The sequence below is a fragment of the Musa acuminata genome, chromosome BXJ3-9 (assembly GCF_036884655.1).
Source record: "Musa acuminata AAA Group cultivar baxijiao chromosome BXJ3-9, Cavendish_Baxijiao_AAA, whole genome shotgun sequence".
Classification (NCBI taxonomy): Eukaryota; Viridiplantae; Streptophyta; class Magnoliopsida; order Zingiberales; family Musaceae; genus Musa; species Musa acuminata.
Genome location: NC_088357.1, coordinates 11049827 through 11075134, shown reverse-complemented (window position 1 = coordinate 11075134; position 25308 = coordinate 11049827). Strand labels below are relative to the sequence as shown.

General features: G+C 35.8%; 2 protein-coding genes across 2 annotated transcripts; one reads left to right on the top strand and one right to left on the bottom strand.

Moving 5' to 3' along the window:
• The first annotated feature begins 185 nt into the window (after nucleotides 1-185).
• Nucleotides 186-1080, top strand: LOC135648753 (late embryogenesis abundant protein Lea5-like). Its single transcript, XM_065166681.1, has 2 exons — nucleotides 186-537; nucleotides 616-1080. Exons 1-2 carry the CDS (start codon nucleotides 467-469, stop codon nucleotides 857-859), a joined length of 315 nt encoding a protein of 104 aa, XP_065022753.1. The 5' UTR covers nucleotides 186-466; the 3' UTR covers nucleotides 860-1080.
• A 9019-nt stretch (nucleotides 1081-10099) lies between these two features.
• LOC103998070 (uncharacterized) lies at nucleotides 10100-10853 on the bottom strand. The gene has a single exon (XM_009419450.3). The coding sequence runs from the start codon at nucleotides 10800-10802 to the stop codon at nucleotides 10266-10268; it is 537 nt and encodes a 178-aa protein (XP_009417725.2). The 5' UTR covers nucleotides 10803-10853; the 3' UTR covers nucleotides 10100-10265.
• Between the last annotated feature and the right edge of the window lie 14455 nt (nucleotides 10854-25308).

The following is a 25308-nucleotide window of genomic DNA, read 5'->3' as shown; positions in this document are numbered from 1 at the left end:
ATCTCAATTACATGAAACAAAAGTGCAATAGTACTTCTGCGACATTCTTTCAACATGGTCTGCCCTTGCATCCCATACCTTGAAAAGACCTTTCCGCTCGACCTTACATGTGACGCTAACGGAATACCCGTCTTCCGATCGGATATAGTCGGTAGCCCCCACTGGAGTTGACGGCTACGCGAAAGGTTTTGTTGCTCTCGTCCCATCGTCTCCGGCCATAAAAACGCAAGCGTAAACCGACGGCTGTTGTTTCCCATGCATACGTGTCGTGTAAGGACTGGTTGCCTGAACCGGCCCCGATTCAAGCGTTTCACATGCTCGACCCCGACGCCGCTCCCGTTTCACTCGAGCATCGTCGCACTATAAATAACCGCTTCGCTTCCAACCCTAAGACTCAAAAGAGACCACGGGTGAGAGAAAGTGAGCGCGGAGTTGGCGGAAGCGCAGCCGCTTAATCTCCGATCCGATGGCTCGCGCTCTCTCTAACTCCAACCTGGTTGCGGCTCTTTCCGACGGCGTCGCCCTCCTCACCACCAGGTACCGTGCTCCTCTTCTCCTACGCTTCTGGTATAACGGTGGATCGCGGTGCTGATTTGCTTCCGGCCTTTGGTGTAGGAGGGGTTACGCTACGGCAGCGGCGGGGACGACGACGACGACGGGGACGGGGAGCAGGGAGCGGCTTGCGGTGGCGGAACAGATGGTGAGGAGCGCGCCGCCGGCAGAGGCTGAGGAGGAGGCGACGTGTTCCTGGGTGCCGGATCCGGCTACCGGGTACTACCGGCCGGCGAACAGGATGGGCGAGATCGACCCGGCCGAGCTCCGCGAGATGATGCTGAGCCACAACAAGTCGCGAGACTGAGGACCGCGTCGCACTTACGGACCGAGGCTAATTTGAGCTGTTACTGGTTCGGTTCATCCAACAACATGAACGAGCGATGCTGTCAGAGGAGTTCAGTACTGCGTCGAATCAGTTTTGTCTGTTTTGGTTTTTTGGCGTCGTATCAGTTTTATTCTCACTCATCTTAGGAGATTCGAATCTTTTTTAATCTAAATATATGGAGTTATTATTTGTTTATAGGACACCATGGATGGCTTTTAAGTTCTGCAATACCCACGGCAATCAAGAAACGCCTTCGAGTTGCAGTCGGTCGTCGCCTCACTCTTACGGTGAAGGCTTGTTATCGTGGGAGACATGGACTGACTCTTAAGCTTTAGGATCGTTCGGGATCCACAACTCGGGGCTCGAGAGCACTTGACAGCTAAACTGTATAGAGGCCCTAAATTTCGTCTCCGGTACAAAATGTGTTTGGCCCTACCAATGTGTTAAATAGGGAAAAAAAAAAGCATCAGAATTATCAGATCTGATTTAAGAAAAAAAAGCTTGCAGTGGCTGAACACCTAAAAATATGGAAGATAGATTGAGGGAGGGACAAAAACAATTTAAAGACAAAAAAAAAGGTATGATCGGAGTAAGAGAAGGTTAAGAAAAAGCCGTATGAATAACATAAATCCTAAGACTATTTGTATTATTTTTTAGAAATAAGAAAATGTGATTTTGAGCGAGATGGACTTGTTCATCTTTCATATTCGAAACTAAAAAAATAACATAATCATGTATTATTGCCTAAGGATATGAGCGTGTCAATCTTGTAAAAAAAAAATTTATTATATAATTTTTTTTTATATAATAAGTATCATAAATCAAAAAAGTTATATTCCTCATAATCAATAGGATGATGTCTCGGAGGTTACACCGCACCATGAATCTACATACAAAATCTATACAGAGCCACCAACAATATGCATAGGAAAGAGGTTAGATTTTCATTTTTTTTTATTTCTTCGTATTTTCAAGAATTTGATAATTAATAAAATATCAACCTATCATAGAGAAAACTAATCTACCATGATAATGCTCCCAATCCTACTAAGCAAGAGTAGAGCCTCTAAAAAGTAGAGTCCATCAAATTTATCTCCTGGAGTATTATAAATAAATTTTTTTTATTGATCGATAATCTTAATCATAATATAATTATAATCTCAATATATCTAAGTATGTCTTAGGGATATAAATTATAAATAATATTCACTAAGTTTTTTAATCTAATTATATAAAATTTATTCAATAAAAATAATCATAATAATTATTGAACGTAAACTTTAATCAACACAATAAAACTAAAACTTATATAATGACAATAATCACGATAAAATAAAATTTATGTTTTTGTGAAAATACATATTATTTAATAATTTTCAAATATATACATATAAATAACTACACAGATGTCCAAAAATAATAATTAAAATTTAAGAATCACAAGTAATAAAAATTTTACTTATATATCATACCAGAAAACTATAAAATAAATTTATAATTTATATATATTTTAAACTTATGTAAAATACCAAATGAGCTAATCAATCCTATTTAATGAGACATCCCAAAATTGAGTCAAAATAAATTAAGACGTTCATAATTAAATTACCCAAATTTGGCCAAATAATCAACCCAATGAATCAATCAAATTAATTAACTAACCAAAGTTCACCAAGTCAAAATTAGCCAATTCAATTTGAACTTTGACCTAAAAGTAGAAATTAGGCCAAAATGGAGCTTCTAATAAAAAACTTGATTTAGATTGATCAAATTTGATTTTGACCTAATCGTAAGCTGAGATTTCGTGTTGCTCAACCAGCCAATTCCTCATCGCGGTACCTTCACCTCCACCTTGCATGACCCTCGCCCAACAACATTGTCCAGTCGATACCCAACCAACATAACAACCATCAATCACTATAGACCCTCATCCATTCGGCGTCGTTTCCCCCGTTATCCACGCGCGCCACCATTCGTTGGGACATCATTGTCGTAGCCACCTATCTTTACCACGACACCATTAGTTGTCGTTCATCGTCGCCTACAACTAATCACGAGTCGCAATTCCTTTCTATAACCAGCAATCCCTGCACGCTAGGCACTCTTTTTTCGCAACCATCATCGATACTGCCCGTCGTCTGCCCAACATAGTCGCGACTACCTTCCTAGTGTACGCCAATGGACAAAGACCGTGCTAAAGGACTCAGTACCACGAGCCATGCAGCCTCTGGCTAAACTAACTATCCCAATAGCGGGCGACAAAGCGACGATGCACCGTCCACTGTGACCTTCCTAATGCAATACTTTCCTCTCATGCCACAACAACCAGCAGCCACTAGTGATGCTTCCATCGTCGTGACACCGTCCATAGCAATCCTTCCTGTCACGACGTGGTACGACGACCTGCGACCTCCTGCAACCATTGCCCTCTATAGGACCGCCACACCCTCCGCTAAGCTGCTCTGCACCTAACAACTCCCACACAACAGCATTGCTAATGATACGGGCAATAATCACAACCCCTAGTAGGTTAGCAACCACACCAGGTTGTTACTTTCAATTGTGCTGCCAACGACAACGTGGCCAACCAATGCTAAGCAACACCTTTCCAATGCCCGAACACAATAACTCCGCCTCTTGCAGATTCCTCACGAGTGAGTGTGAGATCTCCATCGCCCATAGGCAGGCAAACAAACATGAACGATACAGAATCACATGGCACAACCATCATACAATCTAAATAAAAATAATAATTTAATATAATCAAAGAAGATATAATGCATAAATAGATAAAAAAATATCTAATACACAAATTAGTTTCTTTAACGATCTATGATAACTTAAATATCAATGATATGACTCTGATATCATTTTTAAAAAATAAAATTATTATACAAAAATTTATACCAAAATTAAAATTAAGTATTGTAGATCAAAGAAATTATGTACGTATAGGAAAGAAATTAAACTTTCCTTTTCTTTTTATATTTTCAGGTTCACAGTAATTAATAGAAGAGAGATCTATATGAAGAAATCTATGATGATAATAATAATCTCCTAAGGTGAATGAAAAAAATCCCTCGATCATCTCTTGAGGTATTATAATCAGAATCTATTTATAATCTAAATATATCTTAACCAATTAATTAAAATCATAAAATATAAAAAGCTTCTTTAATCAGTAACAAATAACTAATCTGTTATTATAGATGAGAAGCATTCAATAAATCTTTGGAACTCTTCACAGGCGTTTGGATGATAAATCTTGCTCTTAGGTTTGGATGACTGTCACTTTACTTCAGACAACAATTGATTTTGCCACTCATGTTTTCATTAGTTTGGAACTCATGAACGGTCAACTAAATCCTCAAGACACAGATAACCTTTCACAAGCTTCCTATTGATAACAACTCTATTAACTTTAGTCCAAAAGATAAGTCAACTCCTTTTGTTCAATGTCATGCAAAAGAAAATGCTGTGAGCAAATTAGCAAGAACAGATTGAAAGATTTATCATAGGCATACTAAAAAAATGCTACTAACGAAACAGTAATAAGAACTAAAATAAAAGTCATGGACAGCTGCCCTCTGTGAGGAAATCCAAATAAAGAATTGAACTTTATGATCAGTTCAGATTTCAATTCCATGGAGTCCACAACAGAGACTCCAGTCTACCTGCGACGTGAACATTTGCTAGTGAAATTGCATCTGCGGTGCCATCCTCACTAGACAATCGCACCCAACGAGCCTTTTTTAAGTGCACATTTTTCAGAAATTAAACAAAAGCAACAAATCACTGCTTCTGAAAAACTAACTTAAAGCAATTGATACTAATGACGATTTTCCCTATCCAAAGAAAACTTCATGTTATCAAAAAACTAGAGCTAATGCAAGACACCGTACCTAATGATAACGAAAGAATAGGGATGGGTGTTGGGTGGAGAAAAGATTCATCATAAGCTCCCGCAAAACAAGTTTGTATGAGGCGATTGTGACCAAATATAGTGACTAATTAGAAATTCCCACAATTAAGTCATTAAGCCCTCTTCTCCTCTTGTTTCTTAACATAAACAACAGAAATTTGTAATTGTCCTAAGTCACAAACAGATTGCTGCATAACATTACATTTAACAGTTATAGTAAATCTGAACGACCAAATTTCAGGGTGAAACTAAGCAGAAGTCACTATAAGTTGCTACATAAGATTACATTTAACACTGACAACAGTCATAGTCAATCTGACCAACCAATTTGGGGTCTAGAAAAGAAACACTATCCACTGTTACAGCATTTCTACGAGTTTTTGGGATATCAAAGAAATCCTGAGGTGTTTGACGTTTGGGGGTTCAGGTTTAGAAGGAAAATAAAAGAAAGAAAAGAAAGAAGAAGAAGAAAGAGCATTCGGAGTGAGATAATTCAAAATGACAACAATGCACACATGCAGGAAAGAAGATAACATTCAACTTTGAAATTTTACTAATCTGTCCACCAAAAATAAAGAGAAATAATCCTAGGGCCTTTCTAATGACCAGGAAATCCTAATTACACCTAACAATTTTAATTCAACAACTTTAACCACTTAAAATCCTAAGGCTGAAAATTAGCTGAAAACATTATCACACTGATCATGATTAACCATCTACATTGGTCATTTAGCATCTCAAATCAAGTCATTGATAAATTAGATATGTCTTATACCATTCATGTAATCACTAATAATTTCTCCCTTAACATAAATTAATTACTATAAATGATGTATTGCTTTATTATTAACTTCTATGTTTGTGTACTATAGTTAAAGAAATGATTAAATTTGGTTTCCTTAATCACGTGGATAAGTTAAAAATTCTACTAATCAATTAAATTATTAATTGATTTATTTCCTAATGAGTGATTTGACTTTTAGAAAGTAAATAGTTTACATTCTCATTTTCGTGTGCGAACTATAAGAAATGAATATTATATTTCTCTATTTGTGTGTGAAAAAAATAAAAATAAATTAAAAATAAGAATTAAATTATTACTTATCTTCTGGTAGAATCTCATCTTCTCTGATATAAAGGGGACTACTCCTCCCTCATTCTTCACTGAGCCTAACAATGGAAGGATTGAGGAGAGGACTTCCCAAAAAAATGATATCGAGAAAATGATAGCAAAGAGAGGTAGGATCCTTTCTTTTTAACTAGCTTTGATTTATATCTTGAAATCTTGATTTTGAGATTGTTATAATTTTATGATATGATGTTTTAATTTTAAAATTTCATGATTAGTAAATAATGATAATTATTTTGTGATGTTAGAATGGTTATTTGATTTATATTGATCTCTGAAGCTTAAGTAATTTTAATATTGATTTAATTATTAAAATTTTTATTTTTGGATTAGCATGATAGTTTTAATATATTTAGATATATCTATGTTTTTAAGAAGTATGTGTGAATTTCTATAATGTAATTAGTTTTAAATTTAAGATCATGAATTTAAAGTTTTAATTAATGGATTTGAGTCGTTCTTTAATTATTTTAAGAGGAGTTTAATTTGTGTGTGACTTGAGCCAAGTTGATCTATTAAACCATATCGACTTGTATTTATATACGACCTAGCCCATGTGGTCAAGTACAACTTAGTTCATGTGACTAGGCATGACCCAGCCCATGTGGCCAAGTATGATCCAGTCTATGTGGCTATATATGTCTCAGCTCATGCGGCTAAATACGACCCAGTCCATGTGGTCAGATATAACCCCAACTTATGTGTCTAAGTACGACCAACTCGCGAGTCAAGCATGGGTTAGTTCAATGGTAAGGCTCAGCTTAACTTATGAGTAATACTTAGCCTAGTCCATGAAGTTAAGTCTGACCAGCTATGCGATTTACATTAGACATATTGTTGCTCCTTTATCTAACCCGTTGTACCTCAACTCAACCTATTACTTGGAATAGACATATGCAACGTATGTGACCCATCCAAGACTTAGATGGGTAGGTTCGTTTAGGGTTAGCACTATACGACATAGTTCGATTTCCTCTCTCTCTCTCTATTGGTTTGAGCTCATTAATTGACTAAATCAGACAGGATTGATAGGTTAAAATCAGTTTAGGGTGGTTCCAGACTAACTTGACTAATTCAAACATACTTATCTAATCAAGATCAATCAAATCTAGATTAAACCAGTTTAGGGTGATTCCAGACCGGTTCTATAAGGATTTAATGTTGGTTCTGTTAGATCATAATCGAATTGAGTTTAGTTTAAGTCAATTAAGCTATTCCAATTAAGGTTTTGGTTGATTGAGAACTATTGAGAGATTGTTGTTTCATGCCTTTATGATTTGATTAATTTAAAGTTTTATCTGAAGATGTCATTTGAAAATGATTATTGGTTTTCTATTTTCTTAAGTTTATGATATTGATATGATTATTATCATGTAGTAGATGTGACGAGACTAGTAGTTCACATTGAGTGTGCAACCTATGAAAGGAGCTACGGGCCCATCATAGTGCGGAGCCACCAATGAACATAATCTAGTATATTTACATCAAGTATGGTATCTCATAATGTTTAATCATATTGATTTCTTGATGCATGTGTGAGTGAATGGATAAGTGTAAATGAATGGTTATGAATGTTTATATATCTTTGCCGAGGGCAAGTATGACGATTCCCTTTGAGGATTAGCGGACCGTCAGACATGATAGTTAGACAATTCTTCCATCCGCTGTTGGTCCATCCTTTGATGTACGTCTTTATTATCTAGTTATTATGTATGTATTGTATGTGGCTGATGCATGATTTTGTTTATTATGTAAGAAATTATCATCGTTTTTCTGGTGCATAAATTTTATGATGAATTGATATATTATCATTTCTTATTGAATTATTGATATTTATTTATATTTCATGAATATTGAAGATTATTGATTATTTTTATAATTTTTTTGAGGTTCCTACCAGCATGTGTGGTTGTTGATATATTTTATCTTATATTTATTTTCAGAGTAATCTACTACTTTGTAATAGATTTGAAGTTTAGATAGAATAGATTTGTGATCAAGAAGATGTGATTATTTTTCTAATTAATAGAATATTTACTATTGTAAAGACAAAGATTTAAATTCAAAAAAATAAAAGAGAGAGTTTATTATGTAAATTATGAATAATAAAATACTAATTTATTATTCTTTTTATAAATTTGGAATGTGATAATTCAAGCACATTTTTATCAAGCATTTGAACTTCATAACATTATTGTAGATGTTTTATAGCATATAATATTTGCCTTCAGGGTAACTAAACCCTAAATTCATGGACTTAACAGTCTAAACTTCTAGTTGACATCAGTCATTGATTCAAAACTCTAGCTACAGAAAAGGAAGAGAATCAAGTACCAAAGAGGAAGATTACCTGACAAAACAAAATTTGAAAGATTACCTTCTCCAAAAAAGATATAATTTATTTAATTAGCCTCAATATGATTGTATTTTCTTCCTTTTTTATTTTCTTCTTGTACTTAGGGGCCTATATGAAAAGGCCAGAAAACTATGATAGAATTATCATTTAGCCACAGTGACTCTGATAGTTTTTTTTTAATTATCATATATTTCGTTCTCTACTTCTCTTTCCTTTATAATTACAGAGAAAAGCTTCCTCTGTTCTTTGTGAGCTCGTTAAATAAGATGATGACCATTACAATAACCCACCAAAGGAGCTTCATTATATGCAGTTCACCAATACATATAAACAAGTTTACCAAATAAGATTATAACCATTACAATAGCCCACCAAAGGATCTTCATTGTAGTTCACTAATACATATAAACTATGGCTCGCATTACCGGTCCATACTGGTGTATCGACTAGCTGTCGGCACGGTATGTACCGAGTTGTACAGAGTATAGTGACACACGATACACTAGGGTATACTGATATACCGTCCATACCAATCATCTATCGGATCCATACATACCACCCATATTGAGCGGTACACTTCGATACGTTAAACCTTGATAGCTTGTATAACAGACACAAGATGAGATGGGAACTCCCAGATTTGCCTCACGATATGTAAATCTAGAGCCATTTTCACCAGGATAACCATGGGAGTAAATTTGGCAGCTCACGTCATAACTTCCAACATAGTTTGGATCTCAAGCACAGACTAGGAGATGGAAACTACTATATCTGAATATGGGGGAAAAACAGGGACTCTTTTTAAGCTTGGCAAGTTATAAGAAGAAGGGTTGAAGACAGTCTTAACTACAGAGAGCCCGTTTTAGGAGTGGCAACTCTGTATGGGAAATTGAATACCAATCTTTATAACTAACTCCAAATGCAAACAAATTATCAAGTTCAAGCAATATGATGCTCATTCCTCCTGTAATCTTTTAGCAAAACTTTGAATTCAAGAGACGACTTATTCTATGGCCTGCCCCATCACCTGTTTGATCAATATATATTCTCATCAAATGAAAACAAGGAATCACTGTTTAACCTTTTTTCGTGTGAAGTCCATTACAATCTACAAAAGTTGATTATCAGTCACTAATACATCTAAAAGTACCAAAAGCACACAGGATTGTGACTACCACCAAATGACCAAGAAACCACCTTGAAGGATCACAAGTACAATGATCAGACTACTTTATGATCGAGACAGCAGAAAGAAGGAGAAATTAAAGATTGTCAGAAGACAGAAATTTCACTGATGCTGAAGAAAAATGGAGTATCGGCAAATGAAGTCAAGGCTATGGAATATCACACAAGAAAACAACAATAACTTGTCACAAAAGCTAAAAAAGCAATCAGCACGCGAGTTTGATTATAGATGCAACCTCAGAGGAGGCTAGATCCTAGGCATAAAAAAATATCATTAGTATCTGTGTCAATAATAATGAGGCTCTATAACGCTTATCAGTTATGATGCCATTGTCTTAGTTGCCTTAATTTTTTTGTTGGTCCTGTGATCATCAAAGCAATTTTCATTTTCACCATTATGTGATTTGGTATTTCTTTTACTTTTGTTGCCCAATTTAATGGTTTATCCTGTGATCAACAAACCAATTTTCGCTTTCAAAAAAGAAGTCCCATCAAAGTAGAACACCGATCCACAGTTGTCTAATCTAAATTAAAGCTGAAATTGATACACTACGCCAACGCTAGGAGACTCAACAAGGTACTTAGCAAAATTCACAATCTGCATATGATAATTAGCCAAGAGGTAAATTGATTTATGATGTTTCAATCCACTTGATTAATTTATTTACCAAAGATCTTCGATTTCAGTAGAAAATAACAGATAGTCCGATCCTGATCCGATAGAGATATATGGCTTAAGCGAAAGTAAAAGTACCTTGAAGGGAACTAACAACACCCTAAAATTAGACATACGCTAGTAGTTCTTTACCGCATCCGGATGGAGCCGACGAAGTCGAAGCGGGAAATCGGCAACGTCATCGTCGTCGTCATCGGGGCAGTTCAAGCCGCAGCCGCAGCCGGGGGATACGAAGAAGTTTCTTATGGCGAAATCAGCGGAGGCGATGCCGACGGAGAAGCGGAGGGAATCACTGAGGCGGCGGACCTCGATGATGTTGACCCAGAAGAGGAGGACCTTGACGCTGACGCCGCGGAGTCCGGAGAGGCGGCCGGAGGCGATGTGACCTGAGATTGTGGGGCTGTAGCGGAGCTGGTAGGAGGCCTCCAGGGAGAAGCTGCAGCTGCCATTGAGGTGGGCGGAGAAGGCGCCGGTGGAGCTGTCGAGATCGTAGCCGAGGGCACCCTTAGGGAGCAGCCCAGGCGGGAATCCGTACGATTCCAGCACCTCGTACGCCGTCAGACTCTCAACGTCGGCGGAGAAACAGAAGCCGAAGCAGCTTAGGAGGATGAGGAGGACGATGGAAAGAGAAGACATCGGACGAATCGGAGACATCGCGGCTTGCGGTGAAGGAGATTATGTGGTTTTTCCTCTGCTTTTGAGATCTGCCCAAGTTTTCTCTTATCGTGTTCCGTGAACGAAAGATGACAACAAGGGTCCCTCGGCGCAGATTCGGTGAATGGGCCAAACCGGGCTCCACGGTACCCATAGGACAAAGAAACTTGGTTCGTTGGGGCCCACCATTGCCATAAACATGGTTGGAAGAATCGAGTGGAGCGTGCGTCGAGTCAATTGCCGAATCGAGGGAAGGGAATCAAAGTCGGTGATGTCATTCAAACCGATCTTATCGTGACTTGTGGAACGGAACTCTCAGTGGAAGAGTCGTTGGTGAGGAGATTGGGAATTGGAGAGGGGCGGCGCGGTGCGAGAGATTTCGTCTTAAGAATTTGTATTGTTTTATTGAATGATTTATCAAATAGGGTTTCCATTATTTTTTTTAAATTGGATGACGTCACCACTATTTTATTTTTTATGATTTTTTATCAATTAAATTTATCCTATTTTTATTTTTTTTAATCGATTGAAAGTGATTTAGACTAAGGAATCGATTTAGACCAATAAATCGATTTAGGTAAATAAATAAATAAATTTCATCTCCTTCTCCCCTTCTCCTTCTCAGTCTCCTCAGTTGTATGAAAAATATTAGAGAGATGAGGCAAAAGAGGAGGAGGCTATAAATATAGAGTGAGAGAAGATGGAGATACAGTGAGAGATAACGGAGGAGAAGGAAGAGGAGGAGAAATCAATATAATAATTTAATCAAATTGGGTAGTTAGAATTTAGTTGAATTGATATTATCTAATTAATCTAAAAAAAATTGATTCAGGTCTAACAATTAATTTGATCATTTTTATGATTTCAATAAGAATATTTTGATCAAAATAAAAAAAAATTATTTGGGCGACATATGGCAAAAACTCCATAAGAGAGTTATTTTTTTGGTAAATTGCTCTTTTTTATTTTATAATAAAATATTTTTATTTTGTTGATCAAATGATAAAGAAAACAAAAAAAGATTTCCCATTTAAGAGGTTAGCTTGAGGATGTGTAGAATAAAACGAATAAGAGAAGAGAAGATAAGGTACCGATTTGATAAAAATATAAAATATAAAATTTGATTGAATAATTTGGAAGGTATCTTATTCTTAGACAAGATTTGAATATTTAAAAAATAATAATTATATTCCTATCAATTATTAAATTTTCTTTATCGTATCATATACGAATTATAGGTTGTACATCGGAATCATCCTTTACTTAATATATTTATATCACACTTACTTTATAAAAATTAAGCGATAAGAAGATAAGGTGAAAAAACCATGTAAATTGAAAAAATAGTAACTTCTAATTTTTATTTATTGGATTATTATTGAATTGTAGGTGATATATCTGAGCTTTTGGTCAGATGTAATTGACTATTGGTCAACATCAAACTAATTTTAAGGATATTGTTTTAATTTTTATTTATGAATATCAATTGATTTGAAAATAAAGTCTAAATTTGGAAAAGTGATTTCGAACGTATGAACATCTCAAAATCATATCCTTATGGTGCTTGAATATAATTTTAATCAAGTACTAGGTTAATCTATATTAATTATATTTCTTTCTTTACCAAATGATACATAAATGAGTTATAGTGTATGTTTGAGCCAATCATATTTCAAATTATATTTGGAATATTTATTTCAAATTTTGATTTAATGGGAAAAATACCCTAAAAGGTATTGATATACAAATCTAGACATTTATAATTATTAGATCAGATTTAGAATGAATATTAAAAAATTCTAGTTCAGTGCAAATATGTAAATCTCTATCAATTGTGTGTACATATAAATGAGTTATAGATTGTATCTTTTATTTAAAGTCATTTTTTTCATTTTTAGGTTGTAAAAAATATTAATTTAAAGTAAAATTTAAGTGATTTTTTTACCAATTCTTAGTGAATTTTTGGCATATTCATTTCATATTTTAATATAAAATATCAAATAATAGAATGAATTCCTAAAAAAGCCTTTTAAGCTTTGGAATTTCCTAAATAGTACCATAATTTAAAAAAAAAATCACAAACACCTCTTTTTTAAAATGACTATAATGGACCTATGGGCCACTACCCTTCGCTGAGCCCGTGGTCGTACCATCATAATCTCGTTGATTGCACCCCTCTATTAGACCCACCCAACAATGAAGGCATAGTGACTTTCGTTGCACCTCGCTAGACCAACGAAGAAGCGACATTTGCCACTTCCGCACGAGCAAGGGTGTAAGCAGTGTTGTGAGGTACCTCTGTACCCAACAATGACCCTTGTCTCTCTTGTTGGACTAGTGACAGAGTTGCCATCATCGTCTTCTCGCGAGCAAGGGTGCAAACTATAATGGTAGCAACGACCCTCGTTGCCCTCGTGCGAGCAAGGGTATATGTGTTGCTGCATGACACCTTTCGTGGTTAGCGATGACAATAAGGTCAGGGGTTCAGTTGGGTTCATGCATTCTACTTGTGCCCCTTCTTCGTTGGTGTGGTCTATGCACGGTCCCTCCTTGATATCAACAACAAGCAAGAAAGGAGGGGGATGGCTTGCTTTTGTGGCCAACAATGATGGTGAGAGTTATGGGCAGACAAAAGTTAGCAGACAAGACAACCATGTGTGAGGCAAAGGAGGGGTCGTCGACAAGGTGGAGGTGTGGCCAGGTCTAGCACTTGCAAAGGCACAACTAGGGTAAGACATGAAATTTTCAAATTGACGAAGGTAAAATCATCTTTTCATATAAAATTTTCAAACTTAAGATTCTTTACTAAAAAATTTAAAACTTAAGGTTTTTTTATGAGAATTCTACCAGTAATAGGTGCCTAGCAAGCCAATCACATGAGTGATGACACGTGTGACTTGACACGAAATCTTTTTTTTCTTATTATATTTTGGCATTTATCACTTTATATTAACTATTGCATATATGCATGTATATATTATGATGTCCTTGGATTTGTGCGATGAGAATCAGATCATGATGAGATCACGATAATGAGATCAATTCACCTTTAAACACAGATCATAAATAATCCCGGTCATAGGTTACTCGAGAGAGACATCGTGATAATCGGACAGATTGGTGTGCTGTATACCCGTCTATATGATGGATGCAGTTGGTCTCATAGTTGCTCGTGTGGGGACACTAGGGATACAGTACAGGTGCTCATTGGAGAATGAGTTCACTGATTGATCCGCTTACGGAATGCTAGATAGTTGATGATGACTTATTGTTATACGGCAATTCCGTAGTCCTAGTGGTGTATCTGGTCCTTAGACTTGAGACACTAAGGATGTCCTATATGAGTGCTCCACTCTTTGATACCAGACTTGTAGGTTTGGTTGTCCCAGATCTAGTACAGTTGATCATTGGGAGTGGCAATCGACCTTACGAGGGTTATTGAGTGTCGATAGAGGATCATCCACTCTTTGTGTCATAAGAGAAATATCCCATGTGTTCTTGCTCAGACAAATCCCTGGCAATGGTCATTTGGGTTGAGAGAGAAAGAGTTCTCTGGGAGAATCCGATTAGAGCGAGACTCGAGTAGAAACCGTATGGGCCTGACAGCACCATGCTCGATATACGGTCTTTGGGATATTAAATAGATGAGGGACTATAGGTACACGGTAACTGTGGATAGACAGGTCTAATGGATTGGATTCTACTATATCATCTGGGGACTACGGCGTAGTGGCATAGTATCTCCGTAGTCGATGAGTCGAGTGAATTATTACAGAGATAATAATTCACTAAGTTAGAAGGAGTTCGGATGTGAGATATCCGTCGGAGCCCCTATCTTTTTGGATATCCAATAAGCCCCTGAATTATTGGATCCTATGGACGAGATCCAATAAGAGCCCATGAGAGATTATTGGATAGAGATACACTAATCTAAAAGGCTTGGGTAATTGAATACATATCTAATACCTACTAGGGGAGAATCCATTAGTATTTGATAGGGAACCTCTATAAATAGGAGGGATTCAATGGTTCATAGGCTAGAGCCTTTGCTAGCCTCTCCTATTCTCCTCTCCCTCTCCACCTCATAGCAGGCCTGGAGTTTTGAGGAGCGTCATCGCAACCCTGTTGTGTGGATCGCCGCTAGAGAGGAGGACGCTTGACCTCCTTCACTTTCTCTTAGAAATCTGCAAGGAAATAGGGATATACGATCTCTTTAGGTAATACAATCTATTCTATACTCAGTTTGTTTTGCGAATTTTTGCGTACCAATCTTCGCACGACAACAAACATCTTTTTGGAAAATTGGGGATTTTGTTTTCTTGTTCTTCCGCTGCGCATGTGATGTCGCCCCCAAGATTTCTCAACAGTTACTCCTACTTCATTATCTTTATTGATGATTTCTCAAGGTATGGATATGTGTACTTAATGAAGTATAAGTACGAGGCCTTTGAGAAATTCAGAGAGTATAAGAATGAAGTGAAGAACCAGATGGAAAGAGTATCAAGACTCTTTGATCAGATCGATGAGGTAAGTATTTAAGTACAGAGTTTACTCACTTCCTTAAGGACCATGGGATATTATCCCAATGGACACCTCCTTATACACCTCAACTCAATGGTGTGTTTGAAAGGAGAAATCGTACGCTATTAGATATGGTACGGTCCATGATGAATTTCGCTGACCTACCTATTTCATTCTGGGGATATGCCCTAGAGACCGCAACTTACCTTCTGAATAGAGTTTTAACTAAGTTGGTAGTGTCTATAACATATGAGATATAGAAAGGGAAGAAGCCCAATCTTAAGGTTGTTAAGATTTGGAACTGCCCTGCCCACGTTAAAAGACACAACCCTGATAAGTTGAAATCGAGGACAAAACAGTGCAAGTTTGTGGGATACTCCAAGGAAACTTATGGGTATTATTTCTATCATCTTGAGGACCAAAAGGTCTTTGTAGCCAAGAGAGCAGTGTTCCTTGAGAAGGAATACATTCTTGGAGGTGACAGTGGGAGAATGATAGAGTTGAGCGAGGTTGGAGAACCTAGCTTAAGCACCACTCTACAGTCCGAGTCTATTCAGGTACTTAATACACAAGTTCCAACTTTACGTAAGTCCGGTAGAGTATCACATCCTCCTGAGAGATATGTGGGACATATTAGAGGAGACGATGTTGAGGATATTGATCCTCAAACCTACGAGGAGGATATTATGAGTATAGACTTTGGGAAGTGGTAAGAAGCCATGAATTCTAAGATGGATTCTATGTACTCCAACAAATTTTGGAACCTAGTTGATGCGTCCGAAGGTATTGTACCCATCGGTTGCAAGTGGATCTTTAAGAAAAAGATTGGAGTAGATGGAAAGGTAGAGACATATAAAGCAAGGCTAGTGGCTAGTGACCTATAAAGAAAGGTAGAGACCTATAGTCAAAAGCAAGGTGTTGACTATAACGAAACCTTCTCATCCATAGCAATAGTAAAATCCATCCGAATTCTATTGACTGTTGCAGCACACTATGATTATGAGATCTGGCAGATGGATGTGAAAACCACATTCCTCAATGGGAACCTCGAGGAGAAGGTGTATATGATACAATTCGAGGGACTCGTGTCCAAGAATTACCCAGATAAGGTGTGCAGGTTGCTTAGATCTATTTATGAACTAAAGCAAGCTTCTCGAAGTTGGAACATAAAATTTGATGAGGCAATCAAATCTTATGATTTCGTTAAGAATGAAGATGAGCCTTATGTGTACAGGAAGGTAAGTGGGAGCGCTATCACTTTTTTGGTGTTATATGTGGATGACATCCTGATCATTAGGAATGCTTGCCCTCAAAGGTATATCATCGAATCAGATTCATCATGTAATAATGGTGATGACTTAACTGAACAACATAGTTGGTTGAGTCCCTCGAGGCTATGATGGTTCAGAGATCGAACAAGACAAGAATCACAAAGAGTTGTGATTGGCAAGAGTTGCCCACCTTTATAAGCTTAGTGTGATTAGTCGAGTCCCTCGAGGTTACGTAAGACGTGATTGGATCCTGATCCCCCCTAAAGATCTATCGAGGGTCTTCGATTCACATACTAGAGGGAGTTGTACGTTTCGTAAGAAAATAGTGGGAGTAGATTAAGATAGAAGTCCTTATCTTAATTATTTATTTTTATGAAATCTACATGTTATTTATTTCTACTGCATATTTATTTTAAAAAATATGTCACTTTCAAATCCCTTACATGGCATACTTGATATCAACTACCTCACTGATACAAATTATAAGAATTGGCTCTCCAACCCGAGAATTGTTCTCACGACGAAGAAAATCACATACGTTCATGATACAATAATGTCTACGCTTGAGGAAGAGGCAAGCGAGGATGAGATCGCTCGCTACGTGAAGTACATAGATGACTCCACTCTTGCTCAGTGTTACATGTTGGGCTCCATGACTCTTGAGTTACAGATATAGCATAAAAAAATGGATGCTAGATCCATTCACCTGTATCTCCATAAATTATTTGAGAAATAGGGAAGGACTCAACGGTATGAGATATCAAAGAGTCTCTTCCATGCTAGGATGACTGAGAGGACACCGGTTCAGGGCTATGTTCTATAGATGATTGAGTGGATAGAGAAACTTACAGGTCTAGGAATGGTCCTAGAGGATGACCTGTGTGTGGACCTTGTGCTTTAGTCCCTACCAGATTCCTTTTCTCGGTTCATAGTAAATTTTAATATGAACAAGCTTGAAGTGAATTGCTAGTCATAGGCGCCCAACAAGTCAATCACGTGAGTGATGGCACGTGTGACTTGACACATAATCTTTTTGCTTATTATATTTTGGCATTTATCACTTTATATTGACTGTTGCATATATGCATGTATATATTGTGACGTCCTTGAATCTGTGCAATAGGAATCGGATCATGATGAGATCACGATAATGAGATCGATTCACCTTTAAACATAGATCCTAAATAATCCCGGTCATAGGTTACTCGAGAGGGCCATCGAGATAATCGGACAGACTCGTGTGCTGTATACCCGTCCATATAATGGATGCAGCTGGTCTCATAACTGCTCGTGTGGGGACACTAGAGCTACAGTACAAGTGCTCATTGGAGAATGAGTTTACTGATTGATCCGCTTACGGAATGCTGGATGGTCGATGATGTCTTATTATCCGATAATGATTCTATAGTCCTAGTGGTGTATCTGGTCCTTATACTTGAGACACCAAGGATGTCCTGTATGAGTGCTCCACTCTTTGATATCAGACTTATAATTTTGGATGTCCCAAATCTAGTACAGTTGAACATTAGGAGTGACAATCGACCTTACGAGGGCTATTGAGTGTCGATAAAGGATCATCTACTCTCGATGTCATGAGAGGAATATCCCATGTGTTCTTGCTCAGACAAATCCCTGGCCAGGGTCATTTGGATTGAGAGAGAAAGAGTTCTCCGGGAGAATCCGATTAGAACGAAACTCGAGTAGAAACCGTATGGGTCTGACAGCAACGTGCCCGTTATACGGTCTTTGGGATATTAGATGGATGAGGGACTATAGGTACACGGTAACTGAGGATAGACAGGTCCAATGGATTGGATTCCCCTGTATCGTCTGGAGACTACGGTGTAGTGGCCTAATACGTCCGTAGTTGATGAGTCGAGTGAAATATTACAGAGATAATAATTCACTGAGTCAGAAGGAGTTCTGACAAGTATGACTCACAGCTAGCTCGATAGAGGGTCACACACATATGGTAGGCGTTGCGATGAGTAGAGGTTCGAATATAAGATATCCGTCGGAGCTCCTATTTTGTTGAATATCTAATAAGCCCTTGAATTATTGGATCCTATGGATGAGATCCAATAAGAGTTCATAAGAGATTATTGGATAGAGATCCACTAATCAAAGAGGCTTAGGTAGTTGGATGCAGATCCAATAACCAATAGGGGAGGATCCATTAAGGTTTGACAGGGGACCTCTATAAATAGGAGGGATTAAGTGGTTCATAGGCTAGAGCTTTTGGTTGCCTCTCCTATTCTCCTCTCCATGTCCACCTCAAAGTAGGCCTGAAGTCTTGAGAAGCGTCGTCGCAGCCCTACTGTGTGGATCACCGCTAGAGAGGAGGACGCTTGACCTTCTTCACCATCTTCTAGAGATCTGTAAAGAAACAAGGATATACAATCTCCCTAGGTAACATAATTTATTTTATATGCAGTTTGTTTCACGGAATTTTATGCACCAATCTTCGCACGACGACGAACATCTTTTTGGAAAATTAGAGATTTTATTTTTTTGTTCTTCCGCTACGCATGTGATATTGTCCCCAAGATTTCTTAACAAAATATACTACAAAAGTTAACTTTGTTAGAATTTTAAGGGTCACACATGTACAATTAAATTTATTAAGCCATTATCTTGATTAGCCAAAATTAAAGTGATCTAATTAAAGTAAAGTTATTTGGCTAAAGGACATAATTATTATAAAATTAATTATGTGGATACCATCAGTCATATTTATAACTTAATGACGAGACAAGTTAGGAATATGAAACTCTTGATGCATAATTATAGATTCATCGGTTATGATAATAAATAAAGTTGTGGTCCCCGGTTGTAATATCGAATGAAGTTTCTCTTCAACCGTCAAGGAGAAATATAAAGTTTTTAAGGATACTCTGCAATTGGAAGACCAAATCATCGATTAATTCAGAAAATATTCTAATAGATTCATCGGCTTCTGTATTAATATATTTCTTAATTATTGTAGGATTTCATGCATATTATAGTATATTTAATTAGTTTTATGGAAACATTCTGAAATCTTGTTTTGGATCTATGAAGTATGTTTGAACCAAAATTTGGTTTAATTCTATAAAATAATTATTTGATCCATATTTAATATATTAAAAGAATCAACAATTGGTATTAGAGCCATCTTACAATGATTACTGAATATCTAAGCTTATTTTTTATATATTTTAATGATATTTTCATCAATATTTTGGAGTGATTTTATAATCACCGATAATTTCTCCTTTAACATAAATTAATTACTATAAATGATGTATTATTTTATTACTAACTTCTATGTACTATAGTTAAGGAAATAATTAAATTTAGTTTTCTTAATCACATAGATAAGTTAAGAATTTTACTAATCAATTAAATTATTAATTGATTTATTTTCTAATGAGTGATTTGATATTTAGGAAATAAATAGATTACATTCCATTTTTGTGTGTGAACAATAAAAGATGAATATTATATTACTTTCTTTATGTGTGAAAGCAAATAAAAAATAAATTAAAAATAAAAATTAAATTATTACTTACCCTTCGGCGAAATTTCATCTTCTCCTATATAAAGGGGTTACTTCTCCCTCATTTTTTACTAAGCCTAACAATGGGAGGATTGAGGAGATGACTTCCCGAGAAAATAATGATATTTTATTTTTAAAATTTTATGAGTAGTAAATAATGATAATTGATTTGTGATGTTATAATGATTTTTTGATTTATCTTGATATCTTAAGCTTAAGTGAATTTTAATATTGATTTAATTATTAAAATTCTTATTTTTAGATTAACATAGTGTGTCTAATTTATTTAATTAGATATATCTATATTTCAAGAATTATGTATGAATTTCTATAATATAATTAGTTTTAAATTTGAGATTATGAATTTAAAGTTTTAATTAATGAATTTGAGTCATTCATTAATAATTTTAAATACTGAAATCTAATTTGATAAGAGGAGTCTAATTGGGTCTGACTTGAGTCAAGTTGATCGATTAGATTGAATCGACTCAACCCATGTGGTCATGTACGACCTAGCTCATATGACCAAGTACAACCTAGCCCATGACCCAACCTATATGGCCGGGTAGAAGCCAACTCATATAGCAAGGTACGACCCAACCCATGTGGCTAAGTATGATCTAGTCCATGTGGTCATGTATAACCCAGCCCATGTGTTAAGATACGACCCAACTATGTGACTAGGCATGGGCCAGCTCATGTGGCTAGGTACGATCCAATTCATGTGGCTATATATGACCCAACTCATATGGTAAGGTATGATCCAACCATGTGATTAGGTATCGGCCAGCTTATATGATAGGTACGACCCAATCCATTTGGTTAGATACGACCCAAACTCATGTGTCTAGGACCAACTCGCGAGCTAAGCAAGGCCTAGTTTAATGGCAAGGCCCAGCCTAACTTATAAGTGAGGCTTAGCTTAGTTCATGAAGTTAAGCCTACCTAGCTATACAATTGACATTAGACATATAGTCGCTCCTTTTATATAACTCGTCGTACCTCAACTCAACTTAGTACTTGGAACAAGTATATGCAGTGTATGTGGAATAGGTATATATAGTGTATGTGACTCGTCTAAGACTTAGGTGGGTTGGTTCGGTTTGAGTTAGCACTATATGACATAGTCCAATTTCCTCCCTCTCTATTGGTTCAAGCTCATTAATTGATTAAATCAAACGGGTTTAATCAGTTAAAGCCGGTTTAAGGTGATTCCACACTAACTTGACTAGTTCAAACCTATTTGACCTAATCGAGATCAATCAAATCTAAATTAAACCAGTCTAGCATGATTTCAGACCGGTTCTATAAGGATTTGATGTTGGTTCTGTTAGATCATAATCGAATTGAGTTTGGTTTAAGTCAATTGAGCTATTTCAATTAGAGTTTTGGTTGATTGAGGACTATTGAGATATTGATATTTCATGCTTTAATGATTTGATGAATTTAAAGGTTTTATCTGAAGATGTTATTTGAAAATAATTATTGGTTTTCTATTTTCTTATGTTTATGATATTGATATGATGAGTATCATGTAGTATATGTAATTAGACTAGTAGTTCACATTGGGAGTGTAACTTGTGAAAGGAGCTACGGGCTCATCACAGTACAAAGCCACCAATGAATATAGTCTAGCAGATTTACATCAAGTATGACCTCTCATAATATTTAATCATCTTCATGTATGCATGAGTGATTGGATGAGTATAAATGAATGATCATGGATGTTTATGTATCCCTGTCGAGGGTAGGTATGGTGATTCCCTTCGGAGATTAGCAGGCCGTTAGACATGATGGTTAGACGGTTCCTCCATTTTCTGTTGGGAGGAACGTGTCCCCACTTGGGCGGGTGAGAGATACCACTCAATCCGCTGTTGGGAGTGCGATATGGATTATCTTCATCTGCTGTTGGGAGAGTGCACCATCAGGTGATGTACGCCTTTGTTATTATACATGTGTTGCATGTGGTTGATGCATGATTTTATTTATTATATAAGAAATTATCATCATTTTTCTGATGCATAAGTTTTATGATGAATAGATATATATTTTTATTGAATTATTGATACTTGTTTATATTTCATGAATATTGAAGATTAACTTTATGATTTTTCTGAGGTTTCTACCAGCATATGTGGTTGCTGTTATGTTTTTATTTTATATTTATTTTCAGAGTAATTTACTACTGTGTAATAGATCTGAAGCTTGTTTGAAAGAGACTTGTGACCCTAAAGATGTTGTCATTTTTTCTGGTTAATAAAATATTTACTACTGTAAAAATAAGGATTTGAATTTAAAGACAAATGAAAAGAAAAGGAGAGAGTTTATTATATAAATTATGGATAATAAAATATTAATTTATTATTATTTTTATAAATTTGGGATGTGACAGATTTGATTCTATCATCATTGGGAAAGATGATGGTTTTATGTAATCATGCTATAGCATGCTTCACATTCAGTTCAGTGCCTTTTTCTAATGTTATATCACTTTAATTTTAAGATGTCTTTTCCTTTTCATCGGTATGCAAATTCATTTTTGCATTATAAGGCATAAATTTTCTAAATTTCCTTTAAATTTTATCTAAAGTTTCATATTATGTTGGTTTAATTATGTTGTTGCAATAAGTAAATTTAATATTATTACATTATTATGTTGGTTTAATTATGATGTTGTAATATATAAATTTAATTAATAATAATATTTTTATAATATTATATTGGTTTAAACATAATATTGGTTCTATAAAGTTGTTTGTTGACATAAATTGAATGGTTTACCTACATTAAATATCTTAGTCAACAAATTAAGGTCAAGCCAATTTGACTAATATGGTTCAAATTCAATTAGTGAAAGTTAAATATTAGATCGAGTAATTTAATGTATGAAATCGTCATGACCTCTTATATATAATATTTCTCATGAAAATATTAAATGTAGTATGTATTTACATCCATGCGGTAATTATCTAGCCCAAATGAAGGTTAATGACTGACAGAATTTTATACATACCTTATTATTAATATTTGATCATTACAACAAGACTACCACTATTAATTAATATTGAAGTTCAAAGATAAGATATTAATGTTGCATTTAGTATCTTGAGATGGGTTATATAATTATTTAAATTTACTAAAATTTATGGTAATAATATGAGCATAATTTTTGGTTGTTTATTGTTCTCTTATTTAGGTTCTCTTGCAACAAAATCTGCTAACCTCAATTCAGTACCGATTCTAAACAAAACTAACTTTAAGGGCAAGAAAAGAAAATACAAATCTAGAAAGAATGGGGCTGATAAGGGTCCGGTATAGAAGAAACAAAATAAGGATGATACTTGATTCTTCTGTAAGAAATCTGGGCATTTAAAGAAAGATTGTGTCAAATATTACGCTTGGCATGCTAAAAAGGGAATATTCCTTACTTTGATTTGTTTCGAAGTCAATTTAACTTCAGTACCTAAAAACACTTGGTGGTTAGACTCCGGTACAACTACTAACATTAGTGTTTCAAAGCAGGGTTGCCTGAGCTACCGAAGGCCCAATGATGTTGAGAGATGCATTTATGTGGGGGACGAAAAATCGGTAGATGTGGAAGCTATAGGAACATTTAGATTGTTATTGTGTATCTGATATTATTTGGATTTGAAAGACACTTTTGTTGTACCATCATTTAGACGGAACTTAATTTCTGTTTCTTATTTGGACAAATCTGGTTGTTCTTGTTTATTTGGAAATAATCAGTTTACTTTGTCTTTAAATTCAAATGTGATTGGAACCGGTTCACTTATAGCTTATGACAATCTATATTTACTTGATACTATAGCATCCTATCATGAATTCCTGAATGTGGAATTGTAAGGTAAACATAAAATTGAAAATTCTGGTGTATTATGACATAAACGTTTGGGTCACATCTCTTGAAATAGAGTTGAAAAACTTATGTCAGAAGGGATTCTTGATCCCATTGACTTATCAGGTTTAGATGTTTGTGTTGAATACATTAAAGGTAAACAAACCAAACCTAAGAGATCAGGTGCATATAGAGTTACAAACATCTTAGAATTGATACATACAGACATTTGTGGGTCATTTCCTACATCTTCATAGAATGGTCAATGATACTTCATATCATTCATAGACAATTACCTAGATATGGATACATGTATCTAATATATAAAAAATCTCAGTCTTTAGATGTATTCAAAGTATTTAAAGCTGAAGTTGAAAATCAACTCAGCAAAAGGATAAAAAACGTCAGATCCGATCGTGAAGGGGAATATTATGGCAGAAATGATGGCTCAAGTGAACAACATCTAAGACTATTTGCTTTACACTTAGAAGAGTGTGGAATTGTCCCTCAGTATACAATGTCAGGGTCACCTAGCATGAATGATGTAGCTGAAAGACGAAACCACACACTTAAGGACATGATAAGAAGTATGATTTCTCAATCTACTTTGTTAGAGTCACTATCGGGAGAAACAATAAAAACTGCAGCTTACATTCTTAATAGAAACTAAAGCAACTGCAAAAATACCTTATGAGCTTTGGACCAGGAGAAAACCTAGTCTAAAACACTTTCATATATGGGGTTGTCCAGTTAAGGCAAGGCCTTATAGGCCTAATGAAAAGAAATTGGAACCCCAAACAGTGAGTAGTTACTTTATTGGTTATTCTGAGCGATTGAAGGGGTATAAATTTTATGATCCCAAATAAAAAAATATTTTTGAGACGGGTAATGCTACATTCTTCAAGGATGTTGAGTTTGGGAGGAGAAATAAGGTTAAAGACTTTACCTTTGAGGAAGAATTAGTTCAGTCTGATCCAATTCATATAGTTGCCACTAATGTGGCAAAATCAGTACCTCAAAAAGATATAGTCATTTTAACTCCCATACAGTATGAGGAAATTGTTCACGAAGAACAAACTCAACATCCTCAAGAATACGTGCTACAAGAGCCAACACCTTTAAGACGATCCCCTAAGGAAAGGAGGAGTGTCATTTCGGATGATTATATGATATTTCTCCAAGAACATGAAGAAAGTAGTGGTATAATGGAAGATGATCTAATCAACTTCCATCAGGCCATGAAGGATTTCAATTTGGATAAGTTGATTGAAGTAATGAATCAAGAGTATAAGTCTATGCGAGACAATAAAGTTTGGGAAC